The 22,297-nt window shown below is 31.7% G+C and overlaps 1 protein-coding gene across 1 annotated transcript; it reads right to left on the reverse strand.

Annotated features, from left to right (window-relative positions):
• Nucleotides 1–18,465: 18,465 nt before the first annotated feature.
• LOC125863708 (uncharacterized) lies at nt 18,466–20,289 on the reverse strand. The gene is made up of 5 exons (XM_049543736.1): nt 19,877–20,289; nt 19,650–19,776; nt 19,317–19,559; nt 19,064–19,183; nt 18,466–18,954 (listed from the first exon to the last, which is right to left on the reverse strand). The coding sequence occupies exons 1-5, from the start codon at nt 20,287–20,289 to the stop codon at nt 18,466–18,468; spliced, it is 1,392 nt and encodes a 463-aa protein (XP_049399693.1).
• Nucleotides 20,290–22,297: the final 2,008 nt, after the last annotated feature.

Genomic DNA, 22,297 nt, shown 5'->3' on the forward strand with positions numbered 1-22,297 from the left:
ATTGAATATCCATTTGCTGATACTTTATGGCTTCGCACAATTCCCTGTTGGCATAATTCTCTTGACGAAATTTGTAGGGGTAACCAAAATAAAGTGTTTCTTTGCCTTGATTTTCGCCTCCGCAAATGCAGTTGGGTTGATACTGGGCAGGAGTGCAATCTTTCGAGTTTCTTGTCGTCTAACCCGAGAGGGTGTGCTAGTGAGGAGAAAATACAGGAAGTACTCCAGGCAATTTATGTAAGTTCCTCAAAGCATTCACCATATATTCAGGTTGTTAGACTTATAGTTGCTATGTTTGGCCTAGCTCATAAAGCACGGCTTCCTTCGCCATATATTGTCTTTGATCCTGGTCCTTATCTTGATTACGAATCGAGCTATGCAATATACTCTACTTTTGAAGACAGAGAATCTGTGGAGGAGGGTGCTGTAATAGTACTGTTAAAACGTCCCGAAACGGAGTTTCATATTGGACAAGTACGCTCTGTGCAAATTGGTTTCATTGCGAACGATTGCAATCGATATGGTACTTATCTTGATTGTCATATTGGGACATGCACATATTCCCATTTGGAATCTGATGTCATACTATGGGTTGTTCCCTTTTGTAATTCTGAGGACAATTGTCTCGACACTGGGCAGGATGATTTTGGTTGTGCGTCTATTGCTAATGAATCTTTAAATACTGTATCAAATGCATGCGAACTGTTTGATGCAGTTGCTAAACGACGTATAGGTTACACTGCACAGTTGTATGATTGGGGGTATGTCGGTGGAGTTGAAATTGATATTCAAAGCTATGGTGCTTTCAACAATTCTTATGTAACTTACAAGCTACCGGGAGAGTTTATAGAGAATTCATTGATGTGCCTTTATAATGGTGTTACTAACATTTTAGAGCAATTCAATACACCAGTGATACAATATGATAGTGCTTATACGCTCCATAACATTCTGTTTTTTTCTCTTGGACACGTTACTTTGTTGGATTGGCTAAAGTGGTCAGGGTCGAGTTCTTTAAGGGCTTTGCAACACTCTACACCAACTGTGAAGCGTAAGGAGGCAGATCGTGGTGAAGTGGTTGGCAAATCGATAATAATTTCTCTAGAGTGGAAATTGGAATATTATGATGCTTCTGTACTTAAGATTCCAACGTTGGTTCAAGTCACATCTTTCATGGCATCACTTGTTGACATCTACACCAATTTTGAGGCTATGGCTCATGTTAAAGAAAGTTGCTATGACTCACCGTCAAGTAATATTATTAGTTCTACTCTACTGTACAGTGGTTACTTTAACAATTCCAAGGAGCCCATGATTCTTGTTAGTTACTTGAAATCAATTTGGTTTTTGCTATTGAGAGGATTGAACAATTCAAAGAATCCTTGCTTCCTGAAGCATTTATTGCAACCACTGCCTCATGCTCCCATTTTAAAAAGGCATTTTCTAAGAGATGCAGATAACTATATAGTGTACAATTGGTGGATTCATTTAGGACTTAATGTCTACAAGCCAAAAGATGACCCCAAGCCTTTTATTTTCAGATTGCAGAAGATTCATATCACAGGACATAAAGCCTTACAGTGTAACACTTACATTACTTTTCTTGAGTTACAATGTAAAGAGTTGTTGCAACATAAAGAAATGGGTAACTCATGGATACATGGTAGCACTTGCTGGATTAGTCTCACTATGTGGCTGGCTATTCATTACTCTTTTGCATTCCTTGCTCCGAACCTTGAGGACAAGGTTCTCATTGAGGGCGGGAGTATTGTTGTGAACCGAGTTGGATCCGTAAGGGCCTATGGGCTAGAATTGGTGAAGGAGACTGATTTAGTTGGAATTATTGGTCCGACTAAAATGTTGGAGAGTTTTGTATGGGATCCAGGCCTAATTAACATTTGGTTAAAAGGCAGAATGAGTTGGAAAGAAGGGGATGCAAATTGAAGAAAATGGTTGTTATCTCCTCTCCTTCTTCTAGAGTCTAAGCTTCTCATCCCTTTCTTGTCGCTATCTTAGTTACTTGTTATTTCAGTATTTCTATTGTAATTGAGTAGTTTAAGTATTGCAATTACGAATCTAAAGTTGTAATTGCATTCCTATTCTCTTATTAATATAGTGAGAAATTCGGGTTTGTTACACTTTCCCGGTAAGAAGAAATATGGAGAGTCCGTGTACTCAGAAATTCTATGTAGAATTTCCCACCATCAATCATTATTAGCATTAAAATAAACTCGAGACACCATACAAGAAAAAAAAATCAGAAATATTCTATGCGGACTCATCACCATTTCAAAGCATCCAATATTATTCATATGCATGAAGTGATTTCTGTTAAATAACAACAATAATCTAATTGAAATATAGCAATAATCAAGAAAAAATGACTTTAGATTACCTTCTCCTCACCTTATATACTTTCAAATTACCTCTCTCTCTCTCTGGTAAAAATTAACACATATAAAACAAATAAATTAAAGCTATTCTTTATTACCAATAATTAAAAGGTAATAACTTGGCAAAAGAAAAGGCTTACATTTAGCGGACTATTTGACCGAACACCTTCATGAAATTCATGACTGGATCTGCCCAATAAAAAAAAATTCAAATGTGAACTTCAAAAAAGATTATTACCTGCTTTTTTATATTTGTTCCTTTTTTAGTATAATCTTCCGAGCAGGTTTATCAATTACCCGTTAGTAAAGAGGCAGAATATAAAAACACCGACGAAAAATTCATTGACGTAGCACAGCCAATGCACACTTAAACTTGTATAAAATTGAACAAACAGACACAATCATCCTACATGACACCCTAATGACAATTTTGTATTCTACCTAACATGCACACTCAAAGTTGAAGGGCATAGTTGTCCGCTGAAGCTAAGTTAAGGGTCATGTTTATGTATTACGCCAACATACTATCATAGATGTAAATTCATAATTATAGTAAGATTTCTCTACGACAATCATCGTCCATAACAATGTTTATTTTATTGTAATAGTCGTGTCTTCTGTAATACCAATTTGTCATGTTATGCTATATTTTATGTTCTCTATTATTTTGTTCCAATAATTAAAAAAGCATATACATAAATATGTCTTTTTAATTTGACTTAAACTAATATTATACTCTTTAACTTTAAACGTGCACAAATAGACGCAATCTCAATTGCTCACACATGGAAATAAAATAGCCTTTAGGTGTTAATACTCACACAGGGAAATAAAATAGCCTTTAGGTGTTAATACCCAATCAAATTGGGCCACAAAGGGTCAAAAATTATAAGGCCTCATAGTACAACTTGAAATGCTTTTGGTATCACTTTCTAAACCTGTGTTAGTCCAACACAAGTCCCACTTCTATATAAGGGTAATGCAATAATTTGTAAATGGATGAAACAATAAGAAAACAGTCAAAGAGTGTATTACTAATTATGATTTTTTATGTAGGTATTATATTTATAATATATATGTATCAAACCAAAGGGTAAACGATAAGAAACCAGTCAAAGAGTGTATTACTAATTATGATTTATTATGTAGGTATTATAACTATAATATTATATGTATCAAACCAAAGGTCCTTGAGGGTTATGATATGGGATGGCCCAAAGTTAGGTTGGCATATAAAAATGTGTTGGGGATATCTATATGTGAAACCTAGAAATTGAGTTGCCAAAATGGATGTGTTGTTCCCTTTCATTGTTGGCATTTACTTAGAGGGATTCATTGAGGTGTAGGGACATCAATAACATACTATCTAGCGCCCAACGCCGTGTCTTAGTTGTTAAGATGAAGGGTTGCACTTTCCTACTCGATGATATCCATATGAAACTTGTTTGTATTCTTTCTTTATAATGCCTCTCTCCTCCCCTTTCTCTTCGATCTCTCTTCATTTCTCTTTCCTCTTCTTGCTCCCGGGGCTCTCCCTCTCTCCCCTCTTTCGATTTATGATGTGTATCAGTGCATATTTTGATACCAAAAATATACGTATTTATGTACAGATATATTAAGGGAAAATTATATAACTAAGCTAACATTAAATAAGTAATTATGCTACATGACTATAGTTTTAATTAAGTATATATAAGGGTTATTGTCTAAGAAAATTGTTATGATGGGTCCCACATTTTTATATTTGATCATGTATATTCTCATTTCTTCATTTATACAAATCTTTTCTCTCTCTACACACACATATATATAGATATAACCCATCACTTAATTGACTCCTTAATTCTCTCATTCTCTCATGAATCACTTAGCCGGTTCAAATTTCAAAATTTGAAAATTTTGAATCAACTCTCATGATCTTGCAAAATCATGTAATCTTAATTTTAGTTTTTTTATAAAAAAAAAATTAATCAGATTTTATTTTTGTTTGTACTTATATAATTTTCTCGATTTTCCTAAAAGAAATTTCATAGTTCCACAATCAAATCTCGACTTCTTGGGTACAATCATTCTAATCATAGAGGAACAATCTCCATCAAAGAGAATCACTAGAGGTATACATTTGCATGCAACAAATTTGGTTGGAAATTAATCTTTTTCGTTGGGTTTAACTCAACATTTTGAAGCAATTACAGGCCCTATTGTGAAATCTGAAGATATTGATTCCTCAAACATTGCAAAGAAGGAGATTAATTATTAGATCTATGTTTCTCAATGACACCATTAATACTGGTTAAAATCTCCAAAGAAAGAAAGAGAAGAGAAAAAAAGAGTTAATTATTCCGATTTGACGATTCCAGTAAAAAAAAAAGCTACAAGAATCAACTTCTAGTAAAAAAGAAAAACAATTGTGGAAGATGATTATGTTGCAATGGACCAACGGGAAACAGATGATTTGAGGTATAGTCCTATTTTCGCTTCTTTCTTTTGTATATCGATAATTTAAGTTGTGTATGACATAATAAATGAATTGTAATTGGGAGACGCAACATTCGTATATATTACATAAGTATTAATCAGTTTTGTTATTGTTCATAGTTATACAAGTCCAATTGACATTTACAAAACTGATACAAGTAATCAAAAATTACCCAATTATATTCATTTGTTAACTTAAAATATACAATTAATTATATAAAATCTATCTAATATACAAAACAAACATTAACATATACAAACTTATACGAGTAATCGAAAATTGTTCAATTATATACAATTGTTGACTTAAAATATATAACGACTTGAATAAAATCTATCTAATATACAAATCAAACAACGACATATACAAACTGATAAAAGTAATCGAAAATTACTCAATTATATACATTTGTTGACTTAAAATATATAACTTGTATAAATTCTATCTAATATACAAATCAAACAATAACATATACAAAACTAATAAAAGTAAGGAAAATTTTCATAAATCACAATATATTTAGAAAAAGATCACCCACAACTTGTATAAAATCTATCTAATATACAAATCAAATCTGTAGCAATACAAACTGATACAAGTAATCGAAAATTACTCAATTATATACAATATGTTTAGACAAATTAAACAAGAATTCACCGAGAAATATATATACATAGAAGAATATACAACTCGTAATGGATAGATTGTTGTGTTTATCTTTTTGTTGTTTGAGTCACAAAAAAAATTAATTATTTTCGTTCTAATACTAAAGAAGCTTTGATTAAATGAAAACAATGAATACTCTACGTTTCCTCAAGATGAAGAAGACTTATTTTGGTAAAGTATTCTAATTAAACTAAATGACCTTTATTTAAGGAAATATTTTCCTTAATTACCGCATAATCAGTTAAATATAATTAAATAAGATTTTTGTATAATTGCTTATAAAAAGGACAAATTATACAAATCAAAATCATAATAGCTATTTAAACTATAGCTATGGTGCGCAAATAGACAAACTATAATTAAGGAGACCTATTATGTTTCTCATTGTAGCTATTTATGAAGATTTTCCATATATTAATGGATGTATTTGTGCATATTTTGATACTACATAAGGAAAAAGTATAAATATACCTCATAACTATCATAAATGATATGTCAATATCTTCTGTTATACTTTAAAATTATATATACTCTTACCATCAATTATTTGGGTTGTGTATACCGTTAAGGCTAATAAATTGACACGTGACATCATCTAAATAGTTTTACCCAAAATTATTTTAATTTTTTACCCATAAAATAAAAATTCATCCATCTACCACAATCTAACTCACCCATGACCCATATATCTTATACAGCTTGACAGAGAGAGGCAGAATGGAATGAAAAGAGGTCCACGACCAACATGTATGAATGAGAAGTCATAACAAGTACTAGTCACAATAAGATCAAGATTATATATATTTTTTAAATTGAGATGGGAGAAGTCAAAGTTCTTGGCAAAATAGTCAAAGTGCACTTGAATAGTGAACCAAATCAAAAGCAAGAAAGACCAAACCACCCAAATCAAGCAAAATAGACTAAATTGAAAGAGCGAAATTGAACCGAATACAGATCTCACACTTTTGATTATAATAACAAAACAAACCCATGATATTGAAAAAAATTATTCTTATGTTGGATTAGACTCTAAGTATGTTAAATCAGGAACTAAAACAAGGTGGAGGGGGAGAGCGGGACCTCATAAGGCTTGGCAGAGGGTCAAAACCCCTCTTCTTAAGCTTTTGTCTTGGAGAGGACCAAGAGTGTCATGAACAACTGTGATTTTCATTGAAATTATCATAAATGTTGGTCGTGTAGTGTCAAAACAATGTTAATTCTCTTCAAAAGTCGTTGTAATTAGTTGAGTCGATCTAGAACCCCAAAATAACATTGATTAGTTTGAAGTGATAGAGAAGAAGACGATGTAGTGTGTTTTTTAGTTGTTTAAATTTAGGTTCGGTGTTTAAAATCCAGATGGGTTAGATTGTAGTAGATGAGTGAGTTTTAATGTATGGGTAAAAATTAAAATAATTTTGGGTATAATTATTAAGATGATGTCATTTGTCAGTCTATTAGCCTTGAGGATATACACAATCCAAAAAATTGATATTAATGGTATATATAATCTTAAAGTATAATGGAGGATATTTACATACCATTTATGATAGTTAATGGGTATATTTATATTATTTTGTACTATATATGTATATTTGATATCAAATATATGTATTTATACAGAAATAAACTAAATATTTGATATCAGATACACTGATGAAATTGATATCAAATATACGAGATGCTATTGATATCAAATACATTGGATGAAATTGATTTTGAATACTGATATATGAAATTGATATTGAATATAAAAATGTGTAAAATTCAGATACATTATGATAAATATCTCTCTCTCTCTCTCTCTTTATATATATATATATCGGCAAAGGGTCAAATATACCCATGTACTATAGGAAATAGTTTAAATATATCCCTAGTTCTACTTTTGGGCTAAATATACCGCTTCCGTTATATTTTCGGGCTAAATATATCCTTATAACTAACAGAGGACACATGAACAACTAAGATTAAATGAAATGTTCAATTTAAAACAAATCAAATTCGGATATAACCCGCCCCACCTCAATAATTTAACCCGGCCTAATTATAACATGTTTCTAAAACAACATTTTTTTGATAAAAAATATAATTAGAAAAATTATTGTTTTGACATGTAATTAGCACCACTAATAGTGTGCTTGTTTTCTAAATTGTGCATTATAGCAAACTATTAATTCAAATTAAATGTTATAACTAAAGTTTCATTTAATTCCAAATCTCAGTAAACTTCTTGCCATTCGCCTCTCTCCCATCTCTCTGGAATCTCACTCGCCACTATCCTTTTTTTCAGTCATCCCTCTCTCGCCTCTCTCCCTTTATACAAACACAAATGTGTAATTTGTGTATGTATTTCAATAAAGCGAGAAAGAATGTATATACAAATACAAATACATATCTCTCCATCCTATACACTTATAATTATACAAATACAAATCTTCCCCTTCCATTCTCTTTTGCCTTTCTCTCTCTCTCTCTCGCTTTATACAAACACAAATTATACAAGATACAATGTATAATTTGTGTTTGTATAAAATGAGAGAGAGATTTGATATACAAATACAAATGTTTCAACTCGATTCATTTGTATACAAATTCAAATTTTATGCAGATATACAGACACGTTCATTGACACATATACCTAGTAGTTACATATATAAAATTATCTAACCAATATACATATACAATTCACCTCTCTCCACTCTCTGCCCTCACTCGCTCGCCTCTCTCCTCTATCCTCTCTCCTCTCTCTCTCCCAATTTGGCTTGCCACTCTAGCCTAACACAGAGAACATATACATATACATATACAAACACATTTTTCATAGACAAATTAGCTCCCGATTTTTACAAATTGTCGCGATTTATACAAATCAGGTGCGTCATAGCAAACATAATTTGGCTATGGAGCACAAATAACAAAACCGTAATCATAAAACGCTAATATAATTTTTATTTTTGCTACTCCTAAAATTTACTACTATTTCAAAATTTCTTTTCTTTTTATTATTTTTTAAAAAAAAATTAAAATTCTGAGATAATAACTATGTAACCATACAAGAAATTAAACTCCCATAATAAATAAAAAAGAATGAATATCCTTACTAGAGATAAATATATATGCCCCCTCCCGGCTCCCTTGTGATGTCCCTGACCCCTCTTTGTGGACCAACTAATATACATAAATGTCCAAATATCCTAGGAGTTAATATCTTAGATGGTCACTCAATTAATAGTTTTTTTCACAGAAAATCACTCAATTTTTATTTTTAACCATACAGTCACTCAATTATGAATTCTTTTTATAGAAAGTCACTCAACTAAGGGTTCTCATCATAGAGAGTCACTCAACTAAGGGTTCTCATCATAGAGAGTCACTCAACTTTCCTTTTTAATCTTAAAGTCACTTAACTATGAATATTTTACGTACAAAGTCATTCAAGTATTGTTATTTTGCTTAGAAAGTCACACAACAAATTTAACTATTTTTTAAAATTAAATTTTGTTAAAAAATGCAATTTTTGTTTAAATACAATTTTGGTTTAAATAAGTTTTTAAAAAACAATAAAATACTTATTTTAATAAATTTTATTAAAATACTGTTTTATTTTAAACTAATAAAGCGAAATGTCATAAAAGTGAAGAAGAATATGGACACAGAATCAGTATAGTTGAACTTGATTGACATAAAGCTAAAGGATATTATCCATCCTATAAGGCCATGCATCTGCCGTAAGTCGCAATATGGATCAAAGACGATAAAAACAATTAGTTTAAAATAATTTGTATTTTAATAAATAATTAAAATGAGTATCTTACTTATTTTTAAGAAATTAGTTTAAAATAAAAATTGTCTTTCAATGAAATTTAATAAAATAATTAAAATGAGTATCTTATTATTATTTTAAAAAAACATAATTTACAAAAAAAGTTATATTTCAATAAAATTTAATGAAAAAATCATTTAAATTGTTTGGATGACTTTCTAAATGAAATATCAAAAGTTAAGTGACTTTGTAGGTAAATTATTCATAGTTAAATGACTTTGAGGTTAAAAATGAAAGTTGAGTGACTTTCTGTGAAAACAACCCTTAGTTGAGTGACTTTCTATGAAAAAATTCATAGTTGGGTGACTTTATGGTTGTAAAAGAAAGTTGAGTGACTTTCTGTGAAAAAAAGTTATTAGTTGAGTGACCCTATGAGATATTAACTCATTATCCTAGTTGTGGAGGTATAAGACATATTTAGATTTTTCATCGGTTTAATTTTTTTATATGTTTAATTTTTTCAATAACATATTCAGTATAATTTTATAAGTAAAAATTAAAAAAATTGATACATACGTATATATTGTTTCTATCGTGTGAAGATAGAAAAACAATTTGACAGACCCTCTGATCAAATAATTAAACATATCAAAGAAAATTTGATAATTGCAACTTTTGCATGAGATCAACATTATATATAATTACTCTCTTCTTTCTCTTTTACATACTTTAGTATTTCAAAAATAATTTTTACTTTTATTTGTCATTTTTTATATATATCAAGAAAAAATAATTATTTTTTCTAGTTTTACCCTTAAATATTAGTCATTTAATCGCCGGATTATTTATCAAGATAAAAAATTATATATATATCAACTAATATAAATATTGTGATAAAATATTCATATTAATTATTATTTTTTAAAGAATACGTAAAGTCCAAAATTATTAAGTAAATGTAAATGAAGGGAGTAATTAAGATAAGAAAATCACCAAATTAATATCGATTTTTGTGATATTGATAATTATTGACTCATTCATTGTTAGTTACCTCATTTCATGTGTGTGCAAAATATAAAAATGACATTTGGGATTCATTATTAATTAGGAGACAACCACCTACTCATAATTTAATTTAATTGAATTATTTTGTCAAATATCACAAAGCACGTTCTCAAGTTAATGAATTCATTGGGCAACCAGAAAATCCATGACCCCTTAATTTTTTTAATTTTGTTTTCATTTCTTTGTTTGTTTTTTTTTTTTCATGGTCAATTGCCTTAATATGGCATTGATAGTTCCTGGTCCTTAGTGATACTTTTTGTCTGATGCCTCCAAGTCCTATTATACTATTCCATCAGTTCAATTTATAATAATTAATATAAATATTTTATCATAATTGTCATATTAATTATATAAATTAATGTATAGTTTTATGTTTTCAAAATATTTGGGTATAAATAATTAAGTTTTGAAAATAGCTTCTCTATCTCTACGAGGTAGTGATAAGATCTGCATATATTATATTCTCTTCAAACCTCACTTGTGCAATTTTATTGATAAAATAGAATTTAAAAAAAAACTGTTCTGTGTATGCTAAAAGTGACATAAAATTTAAAATATATTTTTAAAATAATGAATAAATAAAAATAAACGGAGGAAGTAAATGTACACAAGATTGTGGGAAAAGGGGAATAGAGTACTTGACACAATTTAGCACATCGATCTTGTCAAAAATACTTTTTTTTATAGTTTATATTATATGTTGTTTTTACATTGGTACACCTTTAAGAACATTCATTTTTAAAAGTTTTATTTTGGTAGGAAACTTTTATCATAATATTCATATTAATTGGTATTTAATATTAGGTCTTAAAAAATAATTTGAGGAATAAGTGGTTATTGCTAAAAATATCATAGGAAATTTTTTTTTTTTTTATATATTAAAAATTACAAGTAAAAATAAAAATCTATATTAAAATATTGAACATGTAAAAATGAAAATGAGGAAGTAAAATGTGTTTCCACAAATTTACCTTCAATTAAATAGTAAGTACCTATTTAATATAATTTTTTGGTTAGATAAAAACTTACTTATTTAAACAATAAAATAATATTGAAGAAAAGAATTAATGACGTTTCCAAAAGAGATTATTTTTTCCAATTTATATTTTCTATTTAACAAAGGTTCAACCTCATAGTTGAAACTCTTTTTTGTTATATATACTAGATAGGTCGAGGCCCGTGCTAAGCACGGGCCCAACACCATATCATTACATGTGGGAGATTTAATGGTGAATTCAGTTTCTTATAAGCGTATTATGTCAATAAAAAGTAAAAAGTTCTACGGCAAAAAAAAAACCCGTGAAACACTGGAAACAATATCTAAAATTAAGATGCACCAATATCTCTTAATCCAAGCAAGCATTGCGACCAAAGGCTGTCTAATAGTACAATATATCATGTACTTAATTGAGTACAAGTGAGTTTCTTCCAAGCTCATAGGACACAAAAAAGTTTGACATTCTAAATATCAGAAATGTTAATACAATAATGTAAAATTAAATGGTGCCTTTAAGAACTCATTGGAAATTAAGCTCTCATCCCGTAGAACCCAACTTGAGTAGTAGCAACCTAATAAAGTATAAAATTATTAGAAAAATATTTTTTTTTTAAATGCAAGTACAATATGCAAAAAGCTCCAGGAATAAATGGGGAAGGAAGGGTCGTTAATAAGAATCAGTCTCACAGTTATTAGGTTCTTGAAGGAAAGAAAATAATGATCTACTGAAATGATCCATAACAATATTAAGATGTGTAGTAAGATTGAATTATTTGACATGTACCATTAAAATAATGTCTATTACCAAATCTTACATCATGTCTAAGGTGCTCCTACAAATTTGAATGTACCCCCAAAGAATTCTATACGTATGATATGGTTTTTCAGCTGAGAGGAAGAACAAGGAAAATGAAGACATGCAGTTAGGACATCAACTTATTTCATTTGTCATATTCGAACTTTACTTGATTTGATGATAACAACATGATGCCAGACCAACAGTTGTAGAGATGCTCAGTCTGCTTGCAAGTTGTAAAACTTCATCCTTAGTGCCAAATGCATCATCTATTTTCCGAAGATTTTTTTTTTAATTAACACGTTGGATGCCATTTAACTCAAACCAATATCCCCTAAGAAGGCAACAACAGTGATCATCTATTCCCCAAAGTTTTTTTTTATTGACATAGTGAATGCCATGTAACTCGAACCAATAGCTTCCTAAACAGTGGCGGATCTAGGATTTTAAAGTTGTGGATGGTTTCTTAGCTTAATAGTGGCGGAGAAAATTTTCACTAAAGGAGTTCAAAAAATATATATATATAAAAAAACATGTTGAGAGAGTGAGATTCGAACTCGGACTCAGCAACACTAAAACTACCTTAAGCACCCACCATGAGCCATTGGGCCAATCATTACAGTTGTTTATTGGGTGCTCAATGTTAATTTTATATCAATATTTCTTAATTTCTACATATATATATATATATAGTCCGATACAAGATTAATGGGTGCTCGAGCACCCAATGGACTCTATGTGGTCCTGCCCTGTCCCTAAGAAGGCAACAAAAGTGAAAAAAGCACATACCTGATAAAGATGTACATCTCTGTTGGTAAAAGTAAGTTACCTGCAATAGAAGTGCAAAAAGTACATAAATAAAAATAGAAAGAGACATATAAGGAAAACTTATGAATAAAGAGAATAAAACTGCTTGAATGATTATCCCAAACTAAATGTTGCAAAAAGTTAATCCTTCCTACAATTTCATTTTATCATCCACCAGATTTCTTGATATAACTGGTACTAAGATAAGATGACAATACGCAAAGGACCAACATATGTTCAATCACACATTTCAAATAGTAATTATGTCACTTAGGTTACCATGAATACAAGATCAAATGGCTTATTATGCCACTTCTAGGCACTGCCGAGCAAACAAAGATACATCATATACGACGTATCAGACTGATTTATCACTATGGACAGAAAAGAAACATTTTTTATACATACTACTTGCCTTTTATGTCAGAGGAGATGAAAAGCAATAAGTATTTTTCTAATTTGAATTTTACACATCATAGATAAAAAGATTTAAGTAATTCCACACAACAAGTATTATAAGTGTATATTATGTAGTATTAAATAAGTTACTTGTAAAATATTAAAATACTATAAGGTCAAGACTCAACGTTAAGTATTTAGAGTTCTTTACACACCCATGGATATAAAAATTATGTATCACCTCTATGCAAGATAAGAAAAGTAAGAGAGAGGAGGAGTTAGGATAAGAAATTGTACCAATATCATATTAAATGAATTATGGATGCTCAATTTAGGAAAACTAATCACCTTTGTGTTGGAGAAATCTTATACTTATGAAAGAAAATATAAACACCCTCAATGTTGAAATGTATGCATAGCTAAATAAGTTTACCTTAAAAAGAAAACAAGTAGAAACTTGAGAAGCTTTGTGTCGGTAGGCATTTCGAGAGTCGAGACTCTAATGTGGAACATGTGAAATGAATTTGAAAATTGATTTGGTGTGGTCTTTTGAAGTCAGAATTTGAAATATACATACAGAATTGAAAAACTTTTGGTGGAAAGCTTTGAATACCATTGTTGAAGCTTGGGTCTGATTTGGTGATAATTATTTAGGCTGGTAATAACCATTCGAGCCTCCATTGATGTGATTCAGCTGAGTTTAATTATATTCCACTACATCATTAGTGGTCCGTATTATTGAGAATATAGATCTTTAGACTTGTAAATAATGAAAACCAAAAGGAAGAAAATGAATGTCGAAGATTTAGCACAAGATTTGGCCAAGTAGACGGACTCATAGTTGATAAGATCATGATTTCTCTAATAGTTATTCTGGCACTTGATTGAACACAAGGTCTTTACCACTGGATGGTATAATTAATCTTTTTCAACATAGTTGACTCGAAAACAATAGTCTTTTTTCCTCCCACTGTCCCATATTAACAACATACAACACAGAGAACAAGCAATAATGAAAAAACTAAGGAAGTAAATAAATATTGAACATTTAACGGATGGACTCACAATTGATAATTTGATTTCACTGAGAGTAACCACGAGAGATATTCGGGCGCCTGATTGAGCACGAGATCTGCACTAATAAGTGGTATAATCCTTTTCCGCATAATTGACTCGAAAAGAGTAGACTCATCCCCCTTTCCACCTCTTGATCTAGATAGGAATATCTCATCAGCCTCTTTAAGATCTCCCTATAGAAGACAATCAAAATGCCTTAAAGTCATACTCATTAATATTAGAAGCAAAACTTACACAAGTGATATATTGAGCTTTCAATCAATAAATACATTCTACTTATGGGTAGAAACATTGCTAACTGATTTTTTCAGGTTTACATTTTACATGCTTGAACGAAAATTTCACATTAGAATCAGAAATAACATGAGGATGGTTTTAGCCCCCATATGCATGGTTTTGATGTGCGAGTAAGATTGACGTATGTGTTTTCAAGTAACAAATAAAGATGAAAAACTATTTTTTCACATAAATTAGATTAGTCTATAAAGTTCCATTTATTTAAACTTATGCATGTAGCGTTGAATGCACAACTGTTAGTGCTACTAATAATGAAAAGAAACAATTAGTATTGTAAGAAGGAGATGGGACGTAGTCAAATGAAAGGCCTGATATAACAGCAATATTGTCATACTTCTCACCAGAAACATCAGCATTCAAGATAACATTAACCTAATCTTTAGTACAAAATATAATGTGTCAGAACCAACCTTGGAACTTGTGTTATCGTAGTAGAGTAACATGTAAGCGAAGTAACTAAAGACATATTACCTCAAGATGACTAATATGCAACCCGGAATAGGTCTCAATGTACTTTGTCACAACATCTGCAAATCATTGTAATACAGTATGTTCAGAGCAAAAATATTTAGCTTTTCAGTTAGATAACATAAGACCTACCATAACTGTTAAACTTGCTAGAACCATATAGCATTCAATAATGACAATAAAGATAATTTCCAATAAAGATCATTTGTACATACATATATTGAACCAATATTCCTTCTTTTGAACTCCCTCATCTTCTTGAGTTTCTCATGAGTGACCACCTCTTACACTTGACTTCATATTTCATTTGCACTTTTTTGGCTTCTCATTAATCATCACCTTTGCAGATCTGTTTCAAATTACAGCCAAGAAACAATTCATTGGTGAGTTATAATTTACTTGTGTTAGCTTTGAACCATTTGTGCAGTAAAACAATCAGTAAGAAACTACAAACAATGAGCACTATACATGAAAAGGTTGACGTGATAACTTAACAATCTCTTCGATAATAGGGTAAATATCAGAGTAGGTTGAAGAAACTTGTCTAACCGAGAACATCATAAGATCAAGATAACTTGATAAATATCATGAGACGGCTCTGTTGGAATGTAAATTGATGGACATGCACCTTATTCATCTTACGTAGAGTTCATGAACTAAATAGTGTAATTCCTTTTTTTGTCAAATAGTGCAATTTAGGTTTGAGAAATAGCAGGTTTATGTAAATAGTTGGAATTCATGAATTAATTGAAGTGTGTGTAAATGAACAATAATGTAACTTGCGAAGCCTATTTATAATGATGTGAAAAGCTGCAATTGAACCACGAAATATGAAGTTAAGAACCATAAGATAGGCAATTACTTAGGCCACTTAGTTAATTCCTATGTCCATGTATCACAGTTACCACAATCAGCTATGGGAAGGGAAGAATATAAACCTTCTCCGCCTAATATCAAGATTCATTAAGTTGATTGGTGAAATATGGAACAACACAGTTTAACATAATGTATTGTATATTTAATAATTTAGTAAAGGCATAGGCAACACTATCAAAACAGATGCAAGTTGTGGTTACTTGGTCTGAAAAGTTCTTAATTTATCTAGAAGTACATTTTCCTTTCCTCCTAGGGAATGAAGGCTTGATGTGGAATATGTTATATAAGTGAAAGTGAAAACTGAAAACTCACATTATTTTAGCATACTGCCATTAATATAAGTTGATGGTTATAGAGCTATTAGTGCTGAAATTACCTTTTTTTTTTAGCCTTGATCATCCTTTGCTTGGCTTTTCTATATAGTAGAAATATATATGTATACACAACAAAACAGAAGAACAGACAATGAATAGAAAGGTGTACTTGACATCAATTCATAAGTAATTGAGAGTTGGGGAGGGGTAGTTTGAAAAATACAGCAGTCTGAAGTTATTGAGTTCAAATAACTCATTCAAGTCCTAAGGTTATATACAATCACACATCTTTTGATATTTCACTCTTTTAGCTAGAAAACAAGAATAGAGAATGGGGATAAAGATGATATTTTCAATATGTACATGGGATGTTTGGAGGATATTTGAGCCAAATTTGGCACTTAGGCCACTTGGCCAATCCGTCAAATTTTACAGAAGACTATCTTGTATCCATTTGTTTTTTCTTTGATAAAAGAAACTTACATATGTTTACACTAGCTGAATTTTGATTTGTCATGGGTGAATTGGCATGCCTAATGCACATCTTCAGATTCAAGTTGTGAGAGAACTGGTACATGCCATTATCCTTTTTCCGACTCCTGGAGACATAATGAACAAAATTACATTTAAAGGTTTTGTTAAAATGATAACACGCACAACACTGTTTTTATATGTGCTCAATCTCGAGTACACGTTATGTATCTGAAGATAGATAAGAAGGGCTCATCTATATTTGTATTTTGGTTTCATGATCATATATTATTTATTATATAGCAGAGCAGATCAATTAGAAGATACTACTGACCCGAATTATAATAAAACACGAAGGCGCATGGGAAACACTGGACTTGTTCCAGAGATATTGAAATGCACCTTTCGTCAAGAGCAGGCAGCATGTGAAACAGTGATCCTGACATTTGTATTTTGATTTATATGTCGTAATATACATTTATTTGTCCTATCACAACACTCATACCCGCACTCGAATCCTTTCTTTTCAATCCTAAATTTATGTGATGAACAATTCAACCACTAAATGTGCACCCGAATCAAATACCAACATGAATGGTGGTGTGAAATTCTACTACTAAAAAAAAGTGAATACCGACCTACAAATACCGACCTCCGGAGGTCGGTATTTCCTGAAATACCGACCTAAAACCGACATCCCAACTTAGGTCGGAAAAAGCTTGGTCGCTATTCAATACCGACCTCTGGAGGTCGGTATTTACTGACCTCTCGAGGTCAGTTTTTATTTTATGTCGGAAAATTCATATATTATTATTTTCGACTTCCTGAGGTCAAAATTGGAATAGCGACATCCGGAGGTCGGTATTTTTATTTTTGTAATGTTGAAATTCTGACCTCCGGAGTCGGTATTTTTATTTTTGTAATGTTGAAATTCTGACCTCCGGAGGTCGGTATTTTTATTTTTATAATGTTGAAATTCTGACCTCCAGAGGTCGGTATTTTTATTTTTGTATTTTTAAAATTTCGACCTCCGGAGGCTGGTATTTTTATTTTTGTATTTTTAAAATTCCGACCTCCGGAGGTCAGTAATTTTATTTTTGTAATGTTGAAATTCTGACCTCGGGAGGTCAGTATTTTTATTTTTTGTAATGTTGAAATTCTGACCTCCGGAGGTCGGTATTTTTATTTTTGTAATGTTGAAATTCCGACTTCCGAAGGTCGATATTTTTATTTTTGTAATGTTGAAATTCTGACCTCCGGAGGTCGGTATTTTTATTTTTGTAATGTTGAAATTCCGACCTCCAGAGGTCGGTATTTTATCTTTTTATTTTTGAAATTCTGACCTCCAGAGGTCGGTTTTCTGCTACAAAACAGGCAGCAAATTGCTGTAATTTTTAGTTGTCCACCTACATATTTATACCAAAACAACCTAAAGCCAAATAAACTTCATCTAACCAAAACAACACAATATTTTCAACATATACATTAAACTATTTCAAAATAAACTTCATCCAACTTCAAAATAAACTAAAATACGATCAAATTAAACAATTCCAAAAATATAGAAGTCTAAAATGTCAAATAGATACAACTACTCCTATTCACCCTCACTCTCCTTGTCAGACTTACCATTCTCATCACCCTCACTTTCCTTATCAGACTTATCATTCTCATCACTACTGGCCGGACATGGAGGAAGAATATTTTCTGATTCAAAAAGAAAAGTTAGTTGGGCCTGAAGCACTGCATACCTCTTGTTCTCTACCTCCTTTGCTGCCGCAATCTCCTCCTCTCTCTTCTTCTCTTTTTCTTCTCTCTTCTTCTTTTTTTCGGCTACAGCAGCAAGCTCGGCATTGAGATAAGCTATCTTACTCTCCATTGCAGATATTGTCTCTCTATCCCCGCCATCAAAGCTTGAGGATGATGAACCACAATACCAAGACTTCTTCTCCTGATACGCCTTTTTTGGATAGCCGTAGATTGAACCTCTAATCGGTTCACCAGCACTCTGTTTCCAAAGATTCTTGTTTTTTTCTTGTGTAAATGGTCTGTCCCGACTCTCAAGAGGTAGAGTACTACGATATTCCTGAGATATTCGTATATACCTATCATGTAATTTAAACAAAGAACTCTACGAATAAGAATGTAATATATACAAGGAAAAGAAAAAAAGATAGTTTGAATGAAGTTCTTACATATGTATCTTGAGCACGTGGCTCAATCCATCTTTCTTTTTCTGTGGGGTTCGCACTCTTCTTGACGTGAGTAACCTTGAACATCTCTGCTACAGCTACCAGCCTACCCAACTCTTTTTCCTGCAAATAACATATATAGAATATGATCTCATTAATCTCCAAAAAGTACTAATCAAAAAAGAAAAAAAATATTTTACTAAATTAAGAAAGTATACCATTCTTTCCTTCCTAGCAACCTGGCTAATAGCTCCACCAGTGTGCAAAGAGCCTCCCTTTCTGATGCACGAGCCATCTTCCCAATCTCACTCCTCTTTTTAAATTTTTCATCAGTACTCCAATGTTTCAGTAACAGAGCCCATCGATCCGGTAACATAAACTTAGGCATTATGTTTTCTCTCCGACAATCACAAAATGTGCTAGAAAGCAACTTTGAAGCTTTAAGCTTGAAGTTCACTTGAATGTCATCCTCGTGTTCGGGAGCCCATACATAATATTTCTGTAATAAAAAATAACTAAATATTTATTGTTCAAATGACTAGAGAATTTAAATGTATATGATGTGAATTTAATTTATATATATTCTTACCTTAAATTCATTGAACATCTGCCCTTGGGTGTCAAGTGGAATCGAACTCCAATTCGGATACACACCATTATAGTGAGTTCCGATGCACTTTAAAATAATCTTTGTCATACCCACATCCGGACGTAAGCTGAAATACGAGTTCATTGACAAAGTAGAGTTAACAAAAAATAATCAATCAATTAAAACATAAATAGATAAATGAAAGATAAAACATAATTAAATCATACTTGTATCCTAATGGCTCGATGATGAGTCTCCGAAAATTGTCTCTATCGCCTGGCTGAGGACCATGTGCATCTGAGTGTTGGGTGGTAGGAGTATTAGGCTCCGAGCCATTGGATTCGAGATGAAGATTGGAAAGTCCAATTGATCCATTACTAGTATTCAAACTATTGCACTGACTAGCACTAGATGATGGTATGGTAGACCCACGACCAAGATGTGAATAGCCCTGCAAAGTTTGATACCCCGAACTAGGTACCACAGTGGGTGTAGATATAGTATAACCAGATTGTGGAGCCACATGAGTAGAGGCATTATGTGACTGGTGTGCCGACTGAGTAGTTGAAACTGAGGCTCGTTTTAAAATATTAACTCGAGAGGGCTCATCAGATATCACGACCCTAGTGGGCCTTCTCATAGCATTGGCCTTAAATTTCTCTTTTGGATTAGCGATTTTTTTTTTATTTACCCTTGTCTTTATCTACCATCTATATCAATTAAATATAAAGATTAAAACAAAGTAGTACAAAATAATGTCACAATGTCGAACAAATATATCAAACAAAGTTATCATAACATAAGGCTTAATCCAAATAGTCTTTCACAATGTCTAACAAAAGTTAAAACTACTAAAATATAAAGTATACTCAAATATGAATAGCTAAAAATCCACTAACTAAACATACAAATTGTTATTCATCCTCTTCGGAAGTTTCTTCATCATCTATCCATTCACATGCATCATCTTCGGAAGTTTCCTCCTCATCTATCCATTCATCCTCTTCGAAAGTTTCCTCCTCATCCTCCTCCATATTTGTTGGCATATCTAACTCTTCTCTATTAACTTCTTCTAAAATGTGATCAGGATGCTCCAAATTCATTTCTAACTTAGCATCCACTACTTGATGAACACTTGATATTTCATTTTGATATGAAACATCCAATTCATTCTCAACTTCCACTCGCCCCATCAGTTTTGTTTTGATTACAACCCACCAATCAGACTTATCCCTACGCAACAGATAAGGAGCATAGTACACTTGCTTAGCATTCTGTGCATTAATAAAAGGATCATAAGCCTCATACTTCCTAGTGTGCTTGACTTCAATGATATTATGCTGCTTAAGCTCCCTCGTACCTCTTGAAGTTGGATCAAACCACTTGCATTGGAAAAGTACTATTCTTTTGATTGGCCAACCCGAATACTCCAACTCTACAATCTCTTGTAGAATGCCAAAATAATCAACATTCTCATTTTGATTTCCATCATCACCTTTAACCCAAACACCACTATTATTAGTTTTCTTATTCTTTGAGTATTTCTCTGTGAAAAATTTAAAACCATTTATGTTATATTGAGACATTGTGTGAATTGTAATCGATCCCCAAGACATACCCTTGAAAAATTGATCAAATGTGGCAGCATTTTCTGAATTGTAGACCTATATATGGTTAGTAAATTAAAAGCAATGTTAGTAGAAAGAAGAGTACACTAATCTCTTAATAGGTATATATTTTATAACACTTACCCAATTAGTATACCACGTTATAAATGATGGAAACACTTGATCATGACCATATTGGCTCACAAAATATCTGTAGAACAACATTGAAAATACAGTTAGTTTCCTTAATAATCGGAGTTGAATATATGTTGTTTACATATTTAATTTTCTTACTCTAAGAAGGGTTGGACTTCTGGACAATTCAACAAGACATGAAGCTCTGCAGATTTTTTCTCCTTTTCGGTAAGTTTGCGCAATGTACGCTTTTTTAAACCCTTACCCGGTTGGTTGAAGATTGATAATGATTGCACTGCAGGATCATTCCCAGTAGCATCATGTCGATTAGGTCTGTTTCTCAAACACGACACATAATCATCAAAGTAGTAAGAACAAACGTGGGATCTTTCTTTAGCTAGATATACTTGAACCATACAGCCCTCCACCCTATGCTTATTCTTAATACCCCTTTTAGACTTGCCAATGCTCCTGTAAAATTTTATATTAGATATATAATTTCAAAAGATATATGAACGATTTATGAAATAAGAATAAATATGTTATAGTTACTTACCGCTCAAAAGGATACATCCACCTATATTGGACTGGACCTCCCAGTAAGGCTTCATGAACAAGGTGAATGAGAAGATGTTCCATCACATCAAAGAACCCAGGTGAAAGAATCTTCTCCAACTTATTACTAATAACAACGATATTTTTGGCCATCCGAACCAGATTCTCTACTCTCAATGTGCTGGAACACAAGTCTTTGAAGAACAAACTGATCTCTGTCATTGGTTTCCATATGTTTTCAGGCAATCCACAAAAAGCAATCGAAAGTAATTGTTCCATGAAAACATGACAGTCGTGACTTTTCATCCCATGTAATATTCCACCTCAATGTCAACCCTCTATCCCAAATTT

The sequence above is a fragment of the Solanum stenotomum genome, chromosome 5 (genome assembly GCF_019186545.1).
Source record: "Solanum stenotomum isolate F172 chromosome 5, ASM1918654v1, whole genome shotgun sequence".
Lineage (NCBI taxonomy): Eukaryota > Viridiplantae > Streptophyta > Magnoliopsida > Solanales > Solanaceae > Solanum > Solanum stenotomum.